The sequence below is a fragment of the Pundamilia nyererei genome, unplaced genomic scaffold, assembly GCF_000239375.1.
Source record: "Pundamilia nyererei isolate P.nyererei 1_Seehausen unplaced genomic scaffold, PunNye1.0 scaffold00039, whole genome shotgun sequence".
Taxonomy (NCBI): Eukaryota; Metazoa; Chordata; class Actinopteri; order Cichliformes; family Cichlidae; genus Pundamilia; species Pundamilia nyererei.
This window is the reverse complement of record NW_005187440.1, coordinates 3,411,149-3,434,792: the sequence shown is the minus strand read 5'-3', so window position 1 is coordinate 3,434,792 and position 23,644 is coordinate 3,411,149. Positions and strand designations below refer to the sequence as shown.

The 23,644-nt window shown below is 40.4% G+C and overlaps 1 protein-coding gene across 2 annotated transcripts in view; it reads right to left on the bottom strand.

Moving 5' to 3' along the window:
• Nucleotides 1-584: 584 nt before the first annotated feature.
• Nucleotides 585-23,644, bottom strand: part of mtor (mechanistic target of rapamycin kinase) — a 77,557-nt gene continuing 54,497 nt past the window's right edge. For both annotated transcript variants that reach the window (XM_005730810.1, XM_005730811.1), the window contains 24 exons: nt 21,794-21,919; nt 21,034-21,165; nt 19,040-19,155; nt 16,533-16,650; nt 15,830-16,027; nt 15,357-15,457; nt 15,063-15,159; nt 14,854-14,952; nt 14,612-14,734; nt 13,762-13,944; nt 13,125-13,259; nt 11,494-11,668; nt 9,128-9,263; nt 8,856-9,003; nt 7,636-7,758; nt 7,015-7,097; nt 6,829-6,901; nt 6,661-6,735; nt 5,241-5,376; nt 2,466-2,531; nt 2,283-2,363; nt 1,924-2,004; nt 1,407-1,512; nt 585-1,190 (listed from right to left, as the gene is read on the bottom strand). In XM_005730810.1, coding sequence (XP_005730867.1) covers nt 1,175-1,190; nt 1,407-1,512; nt 1,924-2,004; nt 2,283-2,363; nt 2,466-2,531; nt 5,241-5,376; nt 6,661-6,735; nt 6,829-6,901; nt 7,015-7,097; nt 7,636-7,758; nt 8,856-9,003; nt 9,128-9,263; nt 11,494-11,668; nt 13,125-13,259; nt 13,762-13,944; nt 14,612-14,734; nt 14,854-14,952; nt 15,063-15,159; nt 15,357-15,457; nt 15,830-16,027; nt 16,533-16,650; nt 19,040-19,155; nt 21,034-21,165; nt 21,794-21,919 — 2,727 coding nt within the window. In that variant the 3' untranslated portion in view covers nt 585-1,174. The remainder of the gene's footprint in view (nt 1,191-1,406; nt 1,513-1,923; nt 2,005-2,282; nt 2,364-2,465; nt 2,532-5,240; nt 5,377-6,660; nt 6,736-6,828; nt 6,902-7,014; nt 7,098-7,635; nt 7,759-8,855; nt 9,004-9,127; nt 9,264-11,493; nt 11,669-13,124; nt 13,260-13,761; nt 13,945-14,611; nt 14,735-14,853; nt 14,953-15,062; nt 15,160-15,356; nt 15,458-15,829; nt 16,028-16,532; nt 16,651-19,039; nt 19,156-21,033; nt 21,166-21,793; nt 21,920-23,644) is intronic.

The following is a 23,644-nucleotide window of genomic DNA, read 5'->3' as shown; positions in this document are numbered from 1 at the left end:
TGACTGCGTCTCCCTGTGGTGTTCAGACAATGATAAAAAAAAATAATGGCTGCTTTTAGAAAAGGGGAATCTAATCTCGATTTGAAAGCACATGCTTGAAACCTAGTATTTTTTTCCTGTTTTGTTCTGGTTTTAGGGAAGGATCTAGTGTGGTCTTATCCTCTCCGGCCTGATGAGTGAATCCTCTGCCAAAGCCTGTCTCCTAAAGAAGATGGAGGGGAGTGATCCTATTAGGAGTCAGAGTGCCCTCTGTCGGTGCTAGAAAAACAAAGACAGTGGCACCTCTTCTGAAATAAATAAATAAATGAATATCTACGACACATTTTCATTTGGAGACAGAACATACTATTTTCCCATCATTTCTGCTCTACTTGATAGCAGGAAATGGGAAAGGCGAGGAAAACACATGCAGCAAAGTGTCTGGAAGGCTGGATTCAAACCCCAGACTCTGCAATACGTCTCAGCGCTGATACATGGCACGCTCTCTACCGGGACGCCCTTACCCCTAGCTATTTTTAAACTGCTGTAGGTGTGACAATCTCAGTTTCATGAGCAATCGGTACAGTTCAATGAACACAGCACAGTCACAGTGGTATCTATACAGGGTTTAATGGCACACGAATGCCCACTCAGTACATCGCAGTCCACTCAAATCAAATGAAATCAAATTCTTACTGATCTCTGCTCATCAGAAACCCCTTAAGAATGTTTAAGTTAGTAAAAGGCATATCATGTTGCTGAAATTTGTCACATTCATACACAATGATACAACAGACTGGTGGCTTTATGAGAAGAAAGCAGTATGTGGAGCAATAGTCATTAGTGATTACAATATGGCCACTGTAGAAAGCTTTTAGCGAGTAAATATAATGGTAAAAATTACAAATTACAAGGTCATTATGAGCAATGACTGCAAAATTATGACTGTAAATTATGATAATCAGGTAAAAACAAAGCACTAAAGGTACTTTCTAATAAACGTAAATGGCAAACCATACAATTATACAACAACAAAGAAATCAAAACACAAAAAAAGAGGAAAAACTTTGTTTAGGCTCTGCAGTGTGGCTTGAGGACACATTCCAGTGGATACCAATCTGAGCTGAGAGCTCCTACTTCATCTATCAGTGTGCGAGAGAGTCACGGGTAAATCTTGGCTGGTGGAAACGCTTCTTCACCAAAAGGGACACCTGAACATTTGGAGGAGAAAAGAAAATGTCAAATTAAAAGAAGAGAAAGAAAAAGAGATCAACCTGTGGCACAGTAATTGCATTTAAAACTGCCCAAGATAACTTTTCTGCAACAATCTTCACACATTCAAAGTCATGACTTCAGTTTGATTTAAGGTGGATTCTTGCAGCCAGGCTCTGACTAACCCTGAAGCTGGAAATGTAAGGCATACTGACCATCCGATGTAGCACTGGCACAGATTTTCATGTGAGGTGGCTTGTTTGATGAGGAGTTCTACTTGTGTCGGCACATCCAGCGTCTCTTCGTTAGAGAAGTCACGACCTATAGGGAACAAACTCTGGTCACAGATCTGCTCCGGCAAAATCAATCTGCAAACACTGCTCGACTTTGTTCAGACAACACAAAGGTGCTTTTAGGATAGTGCAAGATCTGAAAAGACCTCTCGTCTCTGTTATGTTCCCTTTTGTTATTAAAGCTCTGCTGAGCTCATTTTTGATCAGACATTAAATTGGAAATGTATGCGAGGGACTTGGGACTGGTTTCAGGAGGATGCTGATTGACTGCAAGTCCCTGCTTATCCAAGAAATTTAACTTTAAGTATGTTTTGTACCTCCAGTACAATGTGTTTAAATTAAAAATATTATTCATAAATCTTTAGCATTTACTTATTTAAAAAAAGACGGTACTTTATCGACGGGAGAGTGAAATGTGCAGTAAAAATGTCCCACTTACCCGTAAGTTTGTCTCGCACTCTGTTAATAATCTGAATAGCCTTCTTGTTGAGTGCCTCAGGTTGTACCAAGCCATCTCCAACTAAAAACACACACACACACACACACACAAAAATACTAGCATCAACAACTATTGGCAGCTTTAAAAAAACAAATTATGCTGTGTCTATACCAAACCTGTTCGCAGCTAAAGGAAATCAAAGCAGATTTGTGTCCTGCCTTACCACAGAGCAGTGACTTGCAGCGATCATTATGACAGCGAGTGCTCAGTATTTTGATGGCAAAATAAGCAGAGCAGACCTAAAAAGCTGTAATACAACAAAATAAAATCACTTAAGTCTGAATAAGCAGGTAACTCACTGAAGGAGTGAATCGACTCGGGCACAGTGGTCCCTGCTTTCTTGTGCGTGGTCTCTCCAAGGTCAATTCCCTCAAGAGCCTCTGTAGATGACGCCACATAGTCAGAGATTAAAAAAACTATTTTTTCTTTATTAAATAGAAAATGAAACATAGTTATGGTTACAGCTTGTGTTGGAAACTGACCAACTGACTGCCCGGCGGTGTACGAGTCGGTCCTGGTGCGGGAGCGTTTGGTTCCTTTTGTGTTTGCTGTGGGCGAAACGGGAAAAGTGTGCATTTAAAAACATACACAAACTCCTCTGGAGCATATTTCATTTACCTCATTTACCAGGAAGGATCACCACCTCTCTGACTGCTTTAAAGACAGAAACTCGGGTTTCTTCCACAGTTATGTGCACTATTCATTAAAAGTGGTCAGATTATAGGAAATGCCTCTCTCTTTATGTTGTCCCCCAGATTTATTCTACCCATCTGTGACCTGAAAGTCATGTTTCCTGCTCCTTTGCATTAAATGGGTCCGGTTTGCTCTGGTGGCTATTCAGTAAATGGCTATAGTAACACACACTGTAGAGAATACACTAATGAGCGTTTAACTAATGCAGCTGTAAGTCCCTGTAAGGAGAAAGTGGTTTTATGCACAGATCCCTGGCTGCTTCTTATTTCTTAAACATACTAACCCCAAAATGCTGAACTCCTTTATAATCAAAGTGACATATTCCACTTTTTTTGATTAAATGTCTTGCTAAAGGCAACCATAACAGTATTAGTAGGGAAGGTGCCACAGAGATTTATTCACTGTGTACACTTGAGTTTAACCAGCGACCTTTAGATGTCTGAAGCACTTCATTAACCGTTTCTCTCGAAAACACAAGCCAAGCAGAAGTCCAGTGCAGCTTGATGCGAGTAGCTTTAACGCTCCCCACTCTTCACCGCCACAAAAAGAAGTCTTTCAGCTTGAACAAGTGTAATCTGCTCTGACTTTAACCAAACTGTTACCGGTCTGAGCTGGTATGCTGCTGTGGTTATGTGAGGCTGTAATATGTTGATGTCATGGTCCCTGTGCCTGCCCAGCCGGCCTCACAAGGCTACACTTGTGTTTTTGCTTTTTCTCTCTCTCCCCTACCTCTCTGCCTGGGCGGAGCTCACAGCTGGCTCCCACCCTTGGCTCACACAGCTGTTGGCGATCAGCTGATGGCGATCAGCTGATTACCGATCTACTATTTGAGGCTGGGTCACAGATCCTCTCATCGCTGGATGATTGAGCTACTGACGTTAGTCTTTCTTTTGGTCTTATACCTTTACGCCCTACCTTCGTGATTTGTGAGTGATTTCTCCCTTCCCTATTCCAGTTTATCTTCCCGGACCTGTGACCTCCCCGCGGTACGGACGTGTGTGAGTCGGATGTAAGGACGTGAGCGAGCGTGAGAGAGAGAGAGAGAGAGAGAGAGCCTTCCCCATGTCCCCTGGAATCCTGGACTTTCCCCCGTCACTGTATTAAAGTATTGCACTGGTGTGTAAATAAATCGTGTTCTGATACGTCAACCTGCTCTGCGCTTGAGTCCCTGCTTTCAGTTTGTGACAGTTGATCTAACGTCTAGAGATGGCACGATACCACTTTTTTATGTCCGATACCGATATCATAAATTTGGATATCTGCCGATACCGATATGAATCCGATAGTGTTTTTTAATCAACAAAACTGTTTTTTTTTTTAAATATCTTGCTGCATTTTGTATAAGTTCATACTCAAGTTTAAAACAACAACTACACTAAAGCTATTCTGTTATACCTGTATGCAAAAAAAAATATTTCATAGTTCAGCAATACTGATCAATCTAATAAACTTAAACCTACACCATCCTCCCTATTCTGGTATTTTAAAGAGTACTTAGCATAAATATTAAGCAACCTAACTAATAGGGTTCCAACTCCCAGCAACAAAAAGAAATAAATAAAAAATAGGGAACCACCCCTCACGCTCCACCTCATGATGCTTAATTGACGTAATCAACCTTAATTTGATGCAGTGTGAAAAAAAATGCACAGAAATCAATTATTTTTCAAGAAATATTAAATAGATTCAACATCTTTCTTCAACAAAATTGCAGACTGCACAGATGGTACCTTCCCAAAGGAAAAACTATTATAGCTTACTAGGGTATATATATTAGACTTAATAGTTACTATATACAGTAATGGACTTCTATTTATTTTGCATCAAATTAAAACTTTGGCTGTCAGATAATTATTTATTAAAAGCTAGACATTTTAAATGAGAATAAGAAAGAAAAGTATGTCTCTGTGCCCCCTTTTCCCTGTTCATGCCCTATCGGCCCCCCCTGGCTAAACTTTGCTAGATCCGCCCCTGCACAGTTACCAGCGGTCAGCTACGTAGAAAAAGATCCTCGAGTAGAAAGTAATATTAAATAAATTCTAACAACAGCTGATCAAGCTTAAACGTGCTACTGTTGTTCAGCCGCTGGTTTCCTCTTTCTGGTGCAAAGTGGGCCAAAAGCAAACTGGAGACACGGACTCGCGACAGAAAAGCCGATCAGCTGATCATTAAGCAGTTTCATGATTGAAGTAGCAGCAAGAGGAGGCAGTCGCTCCATATATCACTTGTTAAGCTTAACGCAGGAATGCTTTACATTCAGAGATGGACTTACACACTTGCTTTACTTCTCTCGGGATAACTTTGTCGGAGATGAAATGCCGGGTTGCTAGCGAAGCTCCACATGCTATCCAGACCACCGACAGGTCCCGAGGCGAGTTACGGCGTGTTGCAAGTTTTGTGAGGTGCTTTCGTGATATTTAATGGATCGGATTACATTTTTTATTTTTCTCCGATATCCGATCCAGTAATTTAGGTCAGTATCGGACCGATACCGATATGTAATATCGGATCGGTCCATCTCTACTAACATCTGTACTCAATTTAAACAGCTGGCATTTCCTTACTGTCCATAAGCCTCCAGTTGAGCAGCGGGTCGTAGACGAAGGCCTCCAGCACAGCCATGACGCTGTCCCGGTGCTCCCTCAGCACCTCCATCACTGTGTGGCACGTGATCCTGTAGTTACCATCCAAGCCCGTCACCTGACGCACATGACATTTGGGAATTAGGTTTCCATTCTGCGTGTGCACGTCACAGAAATATCAGTATACTTGTAAACAATGATCCAATAACATGTTCTGAGTTTAGTAGTAGAACAGCCTCTCTGTTTGTATTTAGAAGGCTGAAAATATGTTTTAAGAAGATTTCATATGTCTAAAAAAAACAAAAGAAAAGAAAAACTTTTGCAGTAGCTTAAAAGGCAAAACTTAAACCTCTTACAATGCAGAATTTTATTTCTTGATGCTTTCATTTTTAATTCCTTTCCTTCCTTTGCTCATTAAATTCAAGGCACAGTGAGTCACAGCTTCTGATAAAACTCTGCACAGTCACAGAAGACTAATTATTATTTGGAATGAAATAAAGAAGACAAAGAAGAAGCAGCTCAGGCAGGATTCACTTCAGTAGAGGAATACTTGTCGTGTTTAAGGGTGGGGGCCTTTGACACCAGAATAAAATGAATGTACTAGAAAGACTTTTCTGTTGCAGAGTCTCCGACTGTCTAACCTAATTAAACGGGACTATAACTGCTTTAAGCTAGGCCATAGGGAGGAGTGAAAGAGGCATTTGGCAGGTGGGGAAACCCTAAGATCTGCCATAGCGGTGCAGCAGAGAAAAATGACTTGCCTTAAAATAACTGACATTGATTTGAACTGTGAGCTCCGGCAGATTTTTCTTTGTGCCCACAAAAGCTTTGATCAGCTGACCAAAGCCAATTCTCTTGGCTCTCAGGTTTAAGTCTTTGTGTTTAAGTCAACTACATGATTTTGCATCATGACTGTTTTCAAACCCCTGGCCACAATGAAGCTAGTATAAAGGTGGATGTTGCTAAGTGAAACGAACAAGCATCATCGTCCTAAATTCAAACTGAGAATGTAATCAATGACCTAACCTAACCGTGATAATGGACAAAACAGCAGCACCAGGCCAACACGGTCTGTGGCTAAAATTTACCACAAATACAGAATTACATTTTTTGTGGTCGTTCCTCAGCGAGCAGGAGAGATACTTAACCAGCTTTATTAATATCTGCCTGTGCGAACAAATGACAAGGAAAAGGTAAGAGCAGGGGTGACGCTGCTCTGTACTGTTGAGCAAATATCTCCATGACACCAGGCACAAGAAATGCCAATCTGTAGCACCTGGAAAATGAACTTTCTTCATAATATTATGTATTGAACTACCTATCAGATTGAATGACTCATGTTACCGTGAGCACACTTTATCACACTTCATACAGTTTGTCACACGCCAGCATAGTCGTATACCTCCATAGCATTGGTTAGCATCCTAGTCAGTCGGAAGGGAATCTTTTCAGGGAACTTTTCTCTGGTCATGGCCACCTGTTAGAAATGTATACGAGGGTAAGTTTAAAAAATATATTTAAATATATATCAGAAAAGTTTGTAATATATTTAATACAAATCTCCTCCCACCTCAAAACAGTCTCCAAAGTCGATGTGTAGGATCTTGCCGCTTAACCGGTCTAACATCAAATTGGATGGATGCCTGGAGAACAGAAACATCATCTCCTCAATAATGTTTTACCATTTTCTTTGTGGCCATTCTAACACTTTTTTACATTAATATAGGGTTTTTAGTGTTTTGTTTGAGAAGCTCACCTGTCACCCAGTCCGAGGATGTAGCCCACCATGGACATCACAGCCAGGGATCGAGTGTAGTTCGTCCTCCTGTCGAACCACACCTGTAGGAGAAATAACATTTGTGTTCTGAGTGCTCCTGTAGGTCATAATAAAAAAATATTGTGGGAAATGAAACAGAAATCTCTGGCAGGCTGCTGAACACATCTTTCCAGACACTTAAACACATGGAGCATCAGGTACACGGGGTACTAAAACTGATTCAATTTGATGCTTTCTTAGGGAAATCCTGCAGAGTCAGTGCTTTAAAAGTAGGACAGATAACCCAGAAAACCCATTCTTTAGGGAAAACAACAATTTTACTTCACTACACCTGTATCCCCGCAGTAATCAGAAAAATGAGAAACTACAAAGACCTACTTTGCTTGGTCTGCATCCAATGAAAACCTTTCCCAAAGGAAGACCAGTTTTGAGGTGACGCGGTATTTTATTGAGGAAGAGATGTTAATTCAAGAATTTATTGGATCTATAATTAGACTCTCTTGATATTTTATCCAAGTACCACTGAATACATAAAGATAGTGAAAAGACCAAGTCCCCTCCTCTGCACTGCTGAAAAAGTATAGAAGTGAAGCACTTTACCTCAGAGCTGGGGCTCTTGAGCCACAAGAGCTTGGCCAGGTCGTCTCCGGCTGTGTTATTGACAGCATGTTCAAACACCTCCACCTTCTCCATCAGCGTCAGGTGGTCGTAGTCTGGAGCCATCTGGAGTGAGAGTTGAAAGTCTTTAAAGTCTTTCGCTATTCAGAATTTAAAAATTCAAACAATTAGCAAGAAGCACAGGTGATCGACAGAACATAGACATTCATAAAACTTGAGTTGTCACCCCCATGGTGTTCGATTGTGTTCAAAATGTAACTGCTCACCAGTATAAGAAAAGACATTTACAAATGTTAATCAAATACTTTTGGAAATAAACCGCTGTTCTTCAATATCTGATATTTGGTTTCTTTCTGTTTTTATTCAGACCACCGACAGACTGGGGGCCTGCAAGAGGCAGCTAGGATAGGCTGTTAATATGTTTAAAAGGGGAAAAAACATCAGATTAATCTGATTGAAAATCATAAACTGGATGCAAATTGTGCAAATCTTTTTCTGGTTTTAAGGCCTTGTAAACGTCACACTATAAGCCACATTCACCCATTTGCTGTTTCTATCACAGACACACTCACACACAGCTGAAGTGAAGTGTTTGTCCTTCATGATTTTTCCCCAACGACATTTTGGCATGAAGACTGAAGGAGCCAGGCATCAAACCACTGACTTTCCCCCCTGATCCTGGTATTGGGTCAAGAGCTTTTACTTTCTGCAGTGATGTTTTAGCAAAGAAAATTATGTATTTTGTTGTTCTCCTTTGACTAATTAGGAATTCCGGGGGGGATCTGCAGTTAATTTGTGACAATTAAAAATCTGTAAATGTGTTTTCACAAAGAGTGATTGGTATTCATCAATATAATCACTGGAAACAGATGCTTCCTCAGCTCTGATGAATCTATTTAGTGTGTAGTTTTATATGAAAATGACAATTTATATAAACGAATAGGACCAGCTTGTTGGCACGAAACATAAACAACATGTGAGTACGTTCAGCCAATAACACATTAAAATGTATTTAGTAAGACAGGAAGTTAATTCATCATGTGAATGTGTTTTTTGTGACTTGCTGAAGTTCCAAAGGAAGCTAACTGGCTGAAAAAGTAACTAATGGGATCAAACAACGTAAATAAGCACTTAGTTGGAGAGAAAACATCCTGAAACTGTTGTCACTTATTTAGACAGTGGAAATAGAAGCAGTTGCTCACCCTGAGCATGATGCGATGTTCAATGTTGAGCAAAATCTTTTTCTTCTCTCTGTAGTCTCTGATGAGGGCATGCAGGGTGTCACAGTGGGGCACCCAGCCAATCAGGCCCGAGTTGGTGGACAGGGGGATCACTGCGTAGCGCTGAATGCTGATGAAGACAACACACAGCCGGGATGAGCGCAAACAACTTTGTCAGGTATGTGCGAGGTGAGTAAAACACAACTGTTTCTTGGAATTTGTGCGTGTGTGGTGACGCCAGAGTGTGTGTCTACCTGAGGTTCTTGCGCAAGGACGCAGGGTCGTTTGCCAGAAGCGTGTTAACCAGACCGAACAGCTGCATGACTCTCTCATCCTGCCTCAAGTCCTCATGGCCCTTCAACAGGAACATGAACTCGTGGCCATTACTACCTGCAGATGGGGCAATAAAATACAACAATGATGGACTGCTTGAACAATGGAAAGAAATGCATAAATAAACTCTTAATGGTTGGAAATGGCAGTGTATTTTTGCCAGGGTCAACTCATACTCCTCTGAGTATGAGAACAAAATGATCAGCTCACCCCCCCCCCGACGACATTTGAAGCTTTGTCAAAAGCTCCCCGAGTGCTTTTCAACAGAGCGAGAAATTTTCAACACAGGATTTCTAAATATACTAGTTTTCTATACTGACCTTTACCCTGAGCCATAGCACAAAGTACTGCTGTGCAATTTAGGTGTTTTAACTTTGCAATGCTAAAAGTTTGTAAAATTAAGCTTAAACTGAGGTTTATTTTCCAATTTACACACAGTAGAAATACTTCGGCGAGTGTTTGAGCTGTCACTTCAGAAATCATCGTGCCACGAACTAAAGAAGAATTCCAGCAAAAAGGATTCGCAACTGACTATTAGCATCAGGACGCGAATAATTCTGACCAAATAAACGGCAGATATGCAATAAAGGATTAAAAAGACTCTGAAAGCCTATGATGCTTATGAAGTACCACGATACTTTCAGTATGTTAATAGCTGCTGGATGAACTATGATATTGACTCAGTCCTCTTGAGCAGAATGAAGTTTTCAGCATGACAGACAGAAAAACATGTTTCACTTATCTGAATTACAGACGATGACACTTATCTAATTGCTCCACTATTTCACCAACACAGTACTACCTTTAATTTAATGGAGTAAACTGAAGCTTCCAGTGGAAAATAATGCCCCTGTTCTATCCCGAGTCTGCTTCTAATGACAACCCCAGTAAGTACATTGTACCAGAAGAAGAAGCATCGAAAGTAAATCTAGGTTGCCTGCAGTGGCTGACAGGTCTTAATCTGAAGTCTTGCTCCAGAGGTCAGTTGATTTATTAGCCATCATCTTTTACCGAGTGTGTTATATAACACTGATGGAATACATCAGAACAAAGTACAGTATTGTCCAGAGAAGTTTTGCAGTTGTAACCTCTCCCCAGCAGTAAAGCTGCAGCTGTCTGTGCAGACTTTGAAGGAATTAAACTTGGTCAATAACGCTGATTCTGAAGAAACACAAAGTCCTGTGATGACGTTTCAAACAGGGATATTGCTCTGCGCTACAAATTCTAAATCATGTATGCTTCACACACACTATCAGCCCTGCAGCAAAAAAAAAAAAAATCTATCACTATAGTTTCAAGGTGGAAACCGCACCTCAGTGTCACCAATTCAATATCCGACTACACGTGAAATATGGTCACAATCTCCCCTTGTGCTTCTGAGGTATGGTGTTGAATAACGGCCAGAAAAGTTTCTTTTGCAGAAAATTATGTCGTCACACTGAAGTCAAACTTTGACCTTTTGCCTACATTATCTCATCAATTTAGCATTTTTGACTTATTAGACACGTATTATTATTATTATATCTTATATTGTAGCTTATTAATTCAGTCCACCGAGAGCTAGTGGATGTTTGTGGCAAAATGTCCCTGAAGGGCAATGAATCCCTAAGATATCGTGAGAATCAGATTTACCGACAGTGGGGTAGGACAACCCAAAAACATATTGCCTCCGGTCACGGCTGGCGCTGGTACAGGGGCATAAAATGTGTGAAGCAGAGTGAACAGTTTATGATTGATAATGTGTGGATTTGGCTTCAAGACAATGTGATATTACAGTGCTTTGCCATTTTAGAAGCACTTCGCTGTCATATTTCATATCACACAACGGAGCAGAGGGTAGCATGTCAAAGTTATTTATTTCAGTATTCAATTTAATAACAAAGAACAGTGTTGGGAGGGTTTGTGACGAACTGTGGTGTGCCCCCGTATGTTCATTCGGAAGAGACTGGGAAAAAAACCAAGACTCTTTTGGTAGAAAGTTAAATAACCATCGAGTCTGGTCCACGTGTGGTGAGTGGAATTCATATTTGCTTATCACTTGTTTGATCTTGCTTCTGGTGGTATGAACGTTTTCTACGGTCATATTCTAGCCACACCACATGCCATGACCGATGAATTCAAAATAAACTGTGCCCTGTTTATTGTTGGATTCGATTAATATTGAATTTTCTCTAATGTGACGGCCCATGCCCGCTGAAAGCATATGACTAGAAATATTCTTTAATCCATTTTCCTAATATAATGGGTTCAGAGCCACAAGGGCTGTGCAATTTTCTCCTAATCTTACCCATGATGGTGAGTTTGCGTGGGCGCTGCTTGGAGGTGATGACCTGCAGGGAGGGGGCGATGGACTGGATGCGAATGATAGGCTGGTTGGGGTCATAAGTGCCGGGTACAGCAAGCTCCAGGTCTCGACACATCAGCAGCTTCGGAGAAACATATTGCAGCTCCAGGGAGGTCAGCTGTGAGGAAAGTTGATGAGGTGGGGGTGTAGCACAGGAAGAGACAATTAGTTTTAAGTCTTGTGTACAAAAACTTCACTGACAAAGCAGCGCCTGCCAAGCCAACAGTGCCTAAAGCAATATGCATATTGTAGCAGACACTGGCTCATATCCAAGTTAAAAGGCTTTATCCAGAGAAACTTGTTTATACGCAGCTTTTTATAAATCATCTGGAACATTTCACTTTCTTAATGCATTTGCTGCTTGTCTGCAACCATCAGTCATTTACACTGCATCAAATCTGAATGTGGCACACTATTTAAAGGCCTTTATGGTTCATTTCTGAATGCTGATGTATGGTTACTGTCCCGCCCTGCGCTGGAACTGCCGTTTGGATGCATTCTGGGAAGGGTTTATCTCTATGTTAATGCCCTGTGGGGGAATATTTGCACTGCTCCCAGCATGTCGTAATGCTGCAGTGTATTTCATGCTGCGTACTGTAATGTCACAGCAGGGTGCATCCTTGAGAGCAGGGCCATGCTACAGTGTCAAATAGCATCGCCATCTTCATTTATTATGTGCAGTACAAGCTGCTGACAGAACTATTTTTAATGTCACTCTTCAACAATGTGATGATAGCTGCTAGGAATGGCATCTATCAATTCAATTTCATCTCTTCTCCTATAGCAACAAGCCCTGCTTTCTATTGAAGCATCTACCCATTATGTTGTACCAAAGTGGCTACAACAATCTGACAGATGCTGATAGTTAAAACCAAACAATTGACCACAGAAAATAAACTACCTGCAACTTGTAAAATATATCTCGAAAAATATTCTGCCTCTTGTGAAATTTTACATTAGGATATTATGCCATAATTTAATAGACAGAGTGGCGCCTGAGGGCGTGACAATAAAATGAGCAATGCTATCCACTGATGCTGTGCCATTCCTCTTCCTACATCATCACTCTCATCACCATCCTGCCGTCTTTCAACATCTTGCAACATTAGTTTTTTTCTTCCTGCTGAATGACTTTAAACAGAGATGGGGGAATGAAAGAAGTCGCTATCATTAGCTCCCATTCAGTGTTGTTTCTAATGTTGGTATGCTGGCAAAAAACACACAGTAGCCATTAGTCTTTTATGTCATATTACACGACTAGGAGACATTTACCATCTTAAGATCAAAGAATGAGTCGGGGCATGAAATGCAAAATCTATAATCTGATGAAACACTGGAATGGACACAGACGTGGTGAGATGTCAGCTCAGATTTTTCCAGGAGGTACAAAAGACGTACTCTGACGTACCATATGACACAGTACGTGCACAAAAATGCTAACACTGTACATACACTGCATATACTGTTGAATATTACTATATGAGGCACACTGCAGTGATCATTAGGATGGTGATTTATATATTATTAACAAAAAAAGTAGTGTAACTGACTGTAGGCTTCATATTTTCAATCACCTGTGGCAGCTGCTTGGAGATGCGTCTGAACACGTGGTAGTAGAGGTCCCAGGCCTGAGTCAGGTCTTTAACATTTCCAGAGCGCATGTACTTCCTGCACCAGTCTTGTGCCTCCATCAGGTCCCTCCCATAAGCCTGTAGCATGAAGTAAGAGAAACACAAGTGTTTTCTTTTTGTGTCCAATTTCTTTTCTCTCCTGAAAGCTATTAAATTTTTAATTTGGCTTATGATAAATTTATATTGTGTGGGATGGTATACATTTTAGATTTGTGGAAGCTTGGAAATATTTCTACCACTGCTGTTGCTGATGAGGATCCAAATAAAAAGTATATATATAATATGCACAGGCCACCAAGGCCCCTCTATAAGGTAGAATGATTTAACATCAATTTTTTATCTTCCGGCCTCCATATCAGAACACATTTTGTTTTCAACAGTTTAGTTGAAGCACGGATAGAATGTTTAATCATTAATCTTTAAGCCTTTTTTGACAGAAATGTAATAAAATAATGTAAAAGTCATCATTTACATTTAGGAACAGAATCAGAAGCTAGTGCACACATGCTTGAGTACTGTTTCCAGTCCCTGTCATCATTGCTTGCACCGCGACAACAAATCAAACCGAGAAGATTCAAACCTGATTGAAAGAGGTCTCTTTGAGGGTCTGTGGTCCCCTCTCCATCATGGCATGTAGGGGTTCCAGTACAGCAAACATGCCCTTGACGTTGCGCTCACCGAAGTACAGACGGGATGCCTCTTCAAGGCCCTCGTGCCACATCTCATGCCACAAGATGGCCACTCGGATGAGCTCCTCACTCACCTGGATGAAGGGAAACAAAAGGAAAAGGTCAGTCTGGAGTGTAATGATGACCTGTTTTCACAGGTAAAATCTGGACAATTTAAAATTGTTTTATACAGAAAATATAAATTGCAAATATTTTAAAGAAAAAAGGAAATGCAAAGTTCACCTTCATCAAGCTTTTTCCTTTTACAGGGTGATGTACATTACAATTCAATTACAATTAGAAATGTTCACAATCACAACAAAAAAGGCTGAATTTCCTCCTCTGCTGCTAATTAGCCTTTCCCATTTAATTTTAAATGATACAACAAGTCATAACAAGAACCAGAAAACCTTATCTACATTTCTATAAGTCATGTTTGGAAATTAAATATTTTGTTAATTATATATATATATATAAAGAAGAAGCTACTGTCGGCTCTGCTCCCTCATTAATATGGAATCGCCATAGCAGTTAGCTCTGTTTGACTTGGCAGGTTTAGTCTTAATTCATTTATTTAAATGCTGGACGCTGGAACCTTGTGTCTTCTCCCAGGTTCAAACCAGGGATCATCCACTTGTTAGCCAAATGTTTAGACCACTAGACTATAAAGTTCACATTTAACCCAATGGAACAAACCCACAACTATTTACTATGCAATTTATAAAGATGTTTTAATTCAGTAGTGCAACAGAGATGTTTTACCATCATAGCTTGCTGAACTAAGGTGTTGCAGTGTTCACACATGTTCTTCAGAATCTTGTTGGCAGCATTGTGGCGGGCGGTAGTGGTGGACTTTGAAGCCACAGTCAGTGGGTAGATCAAAGCCTGCATGTGAACACAGAACAAACGCTGATCACTGAGGGTACAGCTTTTAACTTTTCATAAAAGAAATGTGGCTGTTCTGTGTTCTAAAATATAGCCTCCAGTAGAATAAGCAGACTTACCTGGGGATGATATCGTCCAATGTCGGTTAGCAGCTGGTGGATCAGACGGCCCACCAGGGCTCGAGGGGTGTCGATTCGAGCTATAAGCTGCGGGATGACCTGTAAATATAAAAACATTGCACTATTCTCTCAAAATTGCACTCAAATCAGCCTTTTCTCCCACCCAAAAAAATATTTTTCATATGATTTTATTTCTCTACATATATTACCTGCAGCCAGGTGTCTATTTGAATGGTCTTGATGCCTTCCACCAGAGCTTCATTCACTTCGGGCCAGTGACCATAATCAAACCACAGAGTCAAAACCCTGAGCAGTAGAAAACAAAATAAAACTAGACTCTCTCTTCCTTTTTGACCATTGTGAATCAATCACAGTCAGCCACTAGAGGGCCTCCTGTACTCACATAGCACGTATGGGTGCTCTTTGGGCTACTTGTCCAGTGTGTGTGTGTGTGTGTGTGTGTGTGTGTGTGTGTGTGTGTGTTACAGTCAGACACAACTCACCTAAGCGTGTCCTGCAAGTTATTTCCTCTGGACAGGGAAATGGAGCGGAAAAAACCTTGCACAGCAGGAACTGTGTACAGGAGCAACGTCTTTGAGAGGTCCTAAAGCGAGAGAGTATTTAAAAAATATGCTTTTCATGATTAAAAAACAAACAGTCAGATGACACAAGTCAAGCTGCAGTTTTCAGCCATGTCAGTCTTGACTTTTGACCATTTTGATGTCAAATATTGCGGTTTTAGATTTATGTGGTGTATTATCAGTTTGAACCTGAATTCTTATATGTTTAATGTGTTTTAGATGACAGTGAGACATTAAAAGATTCTGACTGATGAGCAGTTTTGAAAATTGGCGATAATATGTGTATAATGGCTTACACACCAAGTCAGGTATGTTAAGTATCATAAAGCACTAGATGAATTTAGAGCGCTTGGACAAGAGGACACCGAATGCTCAGTGTCATTTCCGTAACTCACCTCATTGACCTTCTTCTGACCTGGTGAGGGCACAGGACTGGGATCAGTGCTGTCAACCTCACTGTCGCTGTTGCTGGCTTCACTATTAGCACTGGCACCACTGGCGTGCCGCAGCTTCTTCTTTTCATCTCGCCCTTGGTTTTGGTGTTTGTAGTGCAGCACTGCCTCAAAATTCATCACAGCCCAGGCGTGCCAAGCCTGCCGAAAGATGGTTCAAACTGAGTGAAACTGGTGTTCGGAGCTATTAACTGGAAATAACTTCCACGTTTGTTCATGATGTCATTTTCCAGTTTGCTATGGGACAGATATCTCCCAGGGCGCTGTAATTTCTCTCATACAAACATATGAGTTTGATGTTTGCACTGTTATGCAACCTGCTATTAAAGGTTGAAGCTGAAGCGAGTTGGTGAAGATGGATGGGGAGAGAGTCTGTAGAGACATCTCTGTAGCCTGCAGCACAGGCAGAAAAAGCAGAGATGCTTTCAGCTCTTCCATCACCACATATCTTTGATGTGATGGAGCGCAGAAAACAATTGGAGAGTATCTACTGAGCAAAATAATAAGGGCGCAGGAATGGAGGTCTAAGGTTTTCGTAGTGGCATAACAGGGCTGAGACGTTTACTTACTGACACAGCTGGGATTTTATTGCAGCCAGAGAGAGAAGCCAAACGTTAAAGGTCAGAGTTAAAAGAGAGGAGCTGACCTTGTACCAGTTGCGGTCATGCTCAGTTGAATTGCTGTAATACTGCAGAACTTTGGGGATGGTGCTCTCATTGATGCCCTGCAGACTGAGCTGCCACTCCCCCAGCTTCAAGAAACATCTAAATGGAGAAAGAGAGAAGAGGGAAATTCACTCTAACATTAGTACTTCAATCACATGTAAATATACCATTTTGACTGGCAGAAAGAAGTTATTTGGTGCACTATATATTATACGTCAGATTTAAGCCCTTGATATTTCTGGCATTAAGAATAAAAAACCTCTTTTAGACCATGAGAAGGTAATAAAGATCAGCGCCATTAAGAGAAGCTCTGCAGAAGAAGATAATTCAGTGACTACATTAGTGACAAGGAAACAAATGTACTCCAGGGACAAGCCAAAAAGAAATATCTCCATGAGTTTATAAGCTTGCTTATGTTGTCATTGCTTATAAAGACTTGGCAGTCACATTCAGGAAATCCAAGGGCAGTTTATATAAAAAGGTCCGATAATGATGCACAGCTTGGAAGTCTCATAGGCATATATCAGAAGTAGTAATACGTGAGGCAACAGTTCATTTATCTACTGAAAGGCTGGAGATTTTCAATTATCCAAACCAATTTCCCCCTAATTTAACCCAACGGTGAGCTTTGTGGCATCCCAGGAGGACTTTGCTCAATCCATCATCCAAAAAAACACAGATGCTTACAGGCAAAAGTCAACCTAGTTGTGCTTGGCAGGGCCAAGACACATAATTCAGATAAAACTACTCTAAACTGAGAAACTGGCAAGAACTGCTTTGTCAAACCATCTATCAGTACTGTGAATATGTCAGAGCCCCTCCAATAAATTGCCTTTTGGATTACGTAATTTCGTACGAGTGCTTTTCCATGCAGATGTACAGCTCAAGTTTAGCATCTGTGTGGAACTGTGTCCGTAAACTGTTGACAGGTTCAACTTTTACTGAAAGAAGGAGTTAAGGCGAGGCATCTGGTGACATTGGAACATGTTTCTTCCGGCTGCAGACCCCAGAGTTATTGATTAGTATCAGTGGAATTATACAGGATAGTTTGGGGGTGGAGGTGTCTGTATGACTGTGTATATGTGAGTGTCTGAGCAGTCCAGGTGTTCTCCATACCATGTAGTCAGGCTGTATTAAAGAAAGTGTGTCAGAATGTCTAGAGAGAACCCGTCCTGACTGACAGCGTACAGGTGTTTTTCCCCGTCATGCATTTTTTTCTTCTTTTTTTTTTTTTACACAACCATTCTGTGGAAGATGAAAAAGTGAGTGGAAAAAGCCCCTTCTACCCACGTTCCCACTTATGTGTTGTCACGTTTGATTTACGAGATGGGAGGGTACACATGACTGCTCTGTGCACATGGCCAAATGACACTGTGTGATTTACTGTACATGGATTATACCTGTTCCCATGCAACACCTCTTGCTTATTTTGACTTATTTGAGAGACAATGCAGCACATCCAAATTCTTTAAAAAGTAATCAGTCTCTTCTGCACAAAGAAAAGCAGCTAAACCATAAAAGAAGGAAGTCTTAGATATCTTTCTCAAATATTTTGATGAGCCCACAAGAGCGTGCATCTTTTTTAACAGTCTGAAGTCTTTCCCAGTCATTTTTGGGAACATGAAACTTTCCATTTTCTCAGCCAAAAAAAAAAAAAAAAATCACAATCTAAAACCACACAACAGCTACTGGAATGTCGAGTTTTCAAAAGACTTTACTGCATCTTTCTTCCACTGTGAGGTGAGGTGATGATAGGGTAAAGGTGCAAACCAATGTGCCAGGACTATCAAATGAACAGCACAGCGCCTACTGGAAAAGGTGCAAACTAACAGCACTGTGGTGGTGATACCCATCAGCATGGTGCCACATTTCCTGCCAATAGATTTGTTTATTGAAAGCTTTGAGCCTTGGAAGAACAGAAAAACACTAAATTCACACAGGATGCCGGTGGATTTGTAAAAGGTGCTATGCCAGAATGGGTCACGCTCGTGGAAATAAAACTGCACTGGACATGACCCTACGTGTTTAGAGCATGAGGGAGGAAATACATGAGGTTACTTTTTCCTTGCCTCAGCATGTTGCTTTGGGTTTTCTCTGCCATGCCAGAGTGGGTATACAGAGACTGGCAAAGGGGAATAAATTCTCAGCTTCTTAAATGATTTCTTTAAAACTAAAGCTACAACATTGCAGTTCTGAAAGTCCACTTCTATTTTTCCATCTTTAAAGAAAACTCAACTTAAAATGCAACCATTTAATGTTCTGATGTCAATATTAACATAAGTGATGGCCCTTGTTACACTCAGTTAACTCAGAAAAGTGTGACAGTGAGTCAGTGTGAATAATCCCAGGATTATGAAACTGAAATAACAAACAGGTTTAATTTTCCTTGTTAACTCGTTACACTTCCTCCTGTGACATGTTCTCCAAGAAAGCTTGTATTTGTTTGGCGATACGTCTGTGTTACTGTGTTTCCAGAAAAAGGTCAGACCTGGCCATCAGCTTGTAGAGCTCCTGCTTCCGCTGATGGTCCTCAGCTGCAACGGCGTGTTGAGCTTGCTGTTGCACTCCTTGCACAAAATGCTGCATGTGCTGGAAAGCGTCGATCTGGAGAGATGCAAATAGCAATAGCAAATAAACTTTAGCATGACTTTAAAATATATTTGTGTACGGTTTGCATCCTAACGAAATCAGTTAAGTCAAACTACACAAACTGCACATTTATGATTAGTCTTTTATTTCTGGTTTGACAGGTTTGTGAGTGTTTTATCAACGCTGATCACTTTTTTAATTCGTGCATTCACGACAACCAACAGCAAACACTGTTTTCTGAACATATCAGTGTCGGTGGGCTTACTGTTGGTTCTACAGGGGAAAGCCTGCTATTCTGTTTTGCTAGCACACCTCTGCAGTCAAGGTTTTTGTTAAGCTGGTTAAGACCTCCTATGACGTGATCTTAAAGCAAAGAAAAGTGTCCTATACACTATTCAACATCCCCAGACTTGCAATGCTGACCAGTAATCTGCATCTTTTTCACCTGATCATCTGCATGAATGCATATGTATGAATGACTTTAAGATCACAGTTTGAAACATGAGAAAACAGATAAAGCCATCATTTCCAAAAGCATTGCCTTTAATGCTAATTTGACTATTACTGGTAGATGCCTTACTACTGTGTGATTCAGTCATCAGTGACAGGGCTAATGTCCCTGAACATTTTAAAACCCAGAAACAGTAGGGTCCTGCCCCTGCTCTTGGTCTCTGTTTTTATATTATTTGTCAGTTGAGCAGAGCAGCTGGTCCTGGCAACAGCAGTGCTCATGCTCACACTCACACTTACCTAAGTCCCCTAATGAGAATGCAGCCTGGAGCCACATATGCTATTTAACACCTAGAAATAAATCTGGACATGTTTAAGTGCGTTTGGGGGTGTGTATACTGTTTGCGAATGGGTGCAAGTGTGCTTGCGTGTGTAAAATGGCACAGGGCAGGGCAGTTCAATCCCATGCTGCTCGGGTGACACACACATTGAAACCTTGAGTCACTGCCGCCAGTATTTGGCAGTTTGACCTGTGTTACTGTGCTGAATGCTGGAACACAGAAAGAACAAGTGTTTCTGAAGAAGTACTAACATTTATTAGCACTTTTTCCATTGTTGCCATGGATATTTAAGATTAATAACAACATTCATGTAAATGTAACAGCTGGGTTGTTTTACTGATCAATGAAATATTGTAATTCTGTCAAATCTGCCACTTATCACAGCACTCTGCAAATTTATATATTTCCATCCACAGGTGCTGCTGGAAGCCCAAATTAAGTAAAAACTGAATAAAACTTAATTCACAATTGAACAATATTGCATTGCAAATATGTTAACAATGGCTTGCTTTTTTTTTTCTCAATCCCCCAAAATGCTCTTTCAAATTGTATTTCAGGAAAAAAAATCCCCTACCTCATACCTGTGATTATAATTATGGAGCCTGTTGAGGAAAGATTTACAGACGTATCTGAAGACAAGATTGCATAACAGATTTTTCCTCTGGCTGTCACCGACTGCCTGCACTGACTATTAGTGATACATGCCAATTAATGTAAGAACCAGTGCTCACTACACTGTTTAAACTTGTGGGCAGCAGACACAAGCACTGATGTCTCATCATGTTTTAATTTAAAATGGTGAGTCTTCTGTCAGAATTACATATCCAGCAATAAATAAACAAGCAATTAACATTTTTCACATTATTTATGTTATTTCTGGCTCATTTAAACCTTTCAAATGAATAAATCGGCTGTTTATGAAATTACTGTATGGTGACTAATATAAGCACTCCCTTTCTAGCCTCCACAAAACTTTGATCATTACTTCATTTATTCTCAAAACACGCATACAAGAGTGATAATTAGATCTCTAGTTATGCTGGCCTCTGCTTTTTAGGAAACATTAATTTTGAACCTACAAAAACATTGTTGATGGTCCTACCTTGCGGCCACTCTTCCACATGTACTTCATGTAAGCATAGGTAACGTGAGGGTGGGTTGTAGGCAATGGGTGATCAAGTTGCTTGGAGGGGTCAACACCTAGGAGGAGGACCAGGGTCTTATGGGCCAGTGCCTAGAGGGAGAAAGTGGCCAAGAAAAAGTACCCGAGTCAGAAGACTCACAGTTCAAAAAGAATTTGGAAGATGAAATCACAGATATTACCCCTGACTTTTAGGGACTTGCAAAACTACAGAAACATCAACCTGTATTTGTCTTTAGTTGAAAACAGGTTTTCAGAAAAGAGGAAGACAGATTAAGACATTAAGATGGCCGTTCTCGTCTACCTTTAATGTTACAGTGAGTTATTGGAGATTCTGCTATCTTTTGTGTGCACTTAAATATAATAAGAGCAGATGTGGAAAAAATAGCCAACCATCTACCATCAATTATAAAAACGTTGAGGTCAGGGACAGAAAATTGCACAAATTTAATAGAGAAGATATGAACGATCAGGTTTCTAAACAGTGCAGATTGAAGATGTGCAGCTGTTCTACTTTCATCAGTGCCAGCTAAAAACATTTCAAATGAAATATCATTTCATTTCAGGAGTTCATAGTTGCACTTCACTTTGTTAGAAATGACCTTCCTTTTTCCTCCTGGAAAAACTGATCAGAATCAGCTCTGATTTTGTTCTGAGTGCTGTGTGACTAGAATTCATCTGTGGAATCCCTTCCCTTGTACAAACATGTCACTGTACTCACCAGGCGTCCGCTCTTGCCACAAAGACTGGCATATTTCAACCAGGTCCTCATGTCTTCGTGGGGGCTGATGACCAGAGATCTGACCATTAGGATCCTCTGCCAATCCTCTACAATGCGCTGACAGCCCTGCAGGAAAACACATATTGTTGCTCCGTCACATTGTTCAGAGAGAGAGGTACCTACTAGTGAACCTTGAGAGAACAAACACACGTGAGGGAGATGTATGCTTCAATGACTTCACTATTATTTGTTAAAATGCCCACAGTAAGTACAGGCTCACATGGCAGAAAAAGATAAATATACAGGTCTCATATTTATATTTGCAAGATCACTGCTTCTATTAAACAAACATTTAACCTTTAGCAGTACAACAAATCATCTACAAAGATAATCGTATCTTGAAGGAATTCTTTAATTTAATGTTTATGTTAACTGTATTTCCTTAAATGGTAAAACTATAATGGGACCTTTCAGTAAGCTGAAATGTTAGGGTAAAGTTCAACACTACATTCTTTGTAGTAAGCTTAACATGATGGGATAAAGACCTACGTGCAGGTCACATCTGGCTTGAACTATGCTCAGTAACTATAATAGCTAACACAGTTTAGTTTGGATTAAACCACAAGAAATCATTGGCATTGTGCTTATGAGGTATGAAGCCACATTATCCAATTCATCCACGTTGACTGAAGGGAACAAATGCACCTGAATGTGCATCATGATGGACAGATGGTCTTAAACGACATCACTGCAGTGATGTAGCTGTCCTTCCAGACACAAGAATAAACCCATTTCATTTAATTAAACAGAATAAAAATTTCCAATATGTTTTAAAATATTATGGTTTTGATTGAAAATGAACTGCGAGGTGAAACAGCTGAAGAACGCAAGTAAACAACAAAGAGCTTTTATTGAGAGGCAATCTGCCTGAATTTGCCAAATGAATCTGTTATATAAACGAGTAGGAAAAAGGCTTAAAATATCCCCTACAAAGACTGGAGGGGTGAGCTGTTTTAAAATACGTGCACAGAAGTACAGAGAAATACACATAAGTCCTGAAATCCTCAACCTTTTCTTAGAGGAATATTAAAATGTTTCACGACTTGCATTTGTTTGAGAAACAGAACACAAAAAAGGGGGAAAAAAGGACTGATCCTTTAACAGACACTTGGCCTTAAAACAAAACTTTGATGAGGGATAAGCTGTTTAAGGGAAAAAGCACTTAACAGCAGGACACTCGTGGACAGATGTGTGGACTCTGTCAAATGACAAATACACAGTTTGATCCCCAACACAAGGTAAGATGACTGGGAAATACTATTTTATAAACTCGTGTGCAATGTTGAGTAGAAAAAGAGTCACAAGTGTTCTGTAATCAAGGGGGGAAATCTCCGAAACATAAAGCCAACTGGAAGTAGAGGAAACTGCCGTTACTCTACTTCCCAGTTGAGGCTGCTCCAACAGAGAGTCAATCTCCAGAGACTTCAACATTAAAACATTAGACCATTCAGAAGCATATTCACAGCGCGGTACAAAGACAGTTTCAACCTCTGTCCAGAAACCCACTGTGAGTGGGGTCAGTTTGTTTTTGTTTTTTTGCTATAACCTGGATAACTGAGTTAAACGCATTGCTGTGCTAAAGACAACTGCTGTATGTTAGGCCTCGCTTCTATTTCTTCATGTCAGTAACTTGGACCTCTTCACTGTTTGTGTGTGCTGTTGGTTGCCTTTTTCAGCAACTAATGGATTAACTACGGTGATACAGACAAACTGTCTGTGATTCAGCACATTTGTGCTTCAGTTTTGGTGAATGAAATACTAATGTTTTATTAGTCTGTCTTTTTTTTTTTT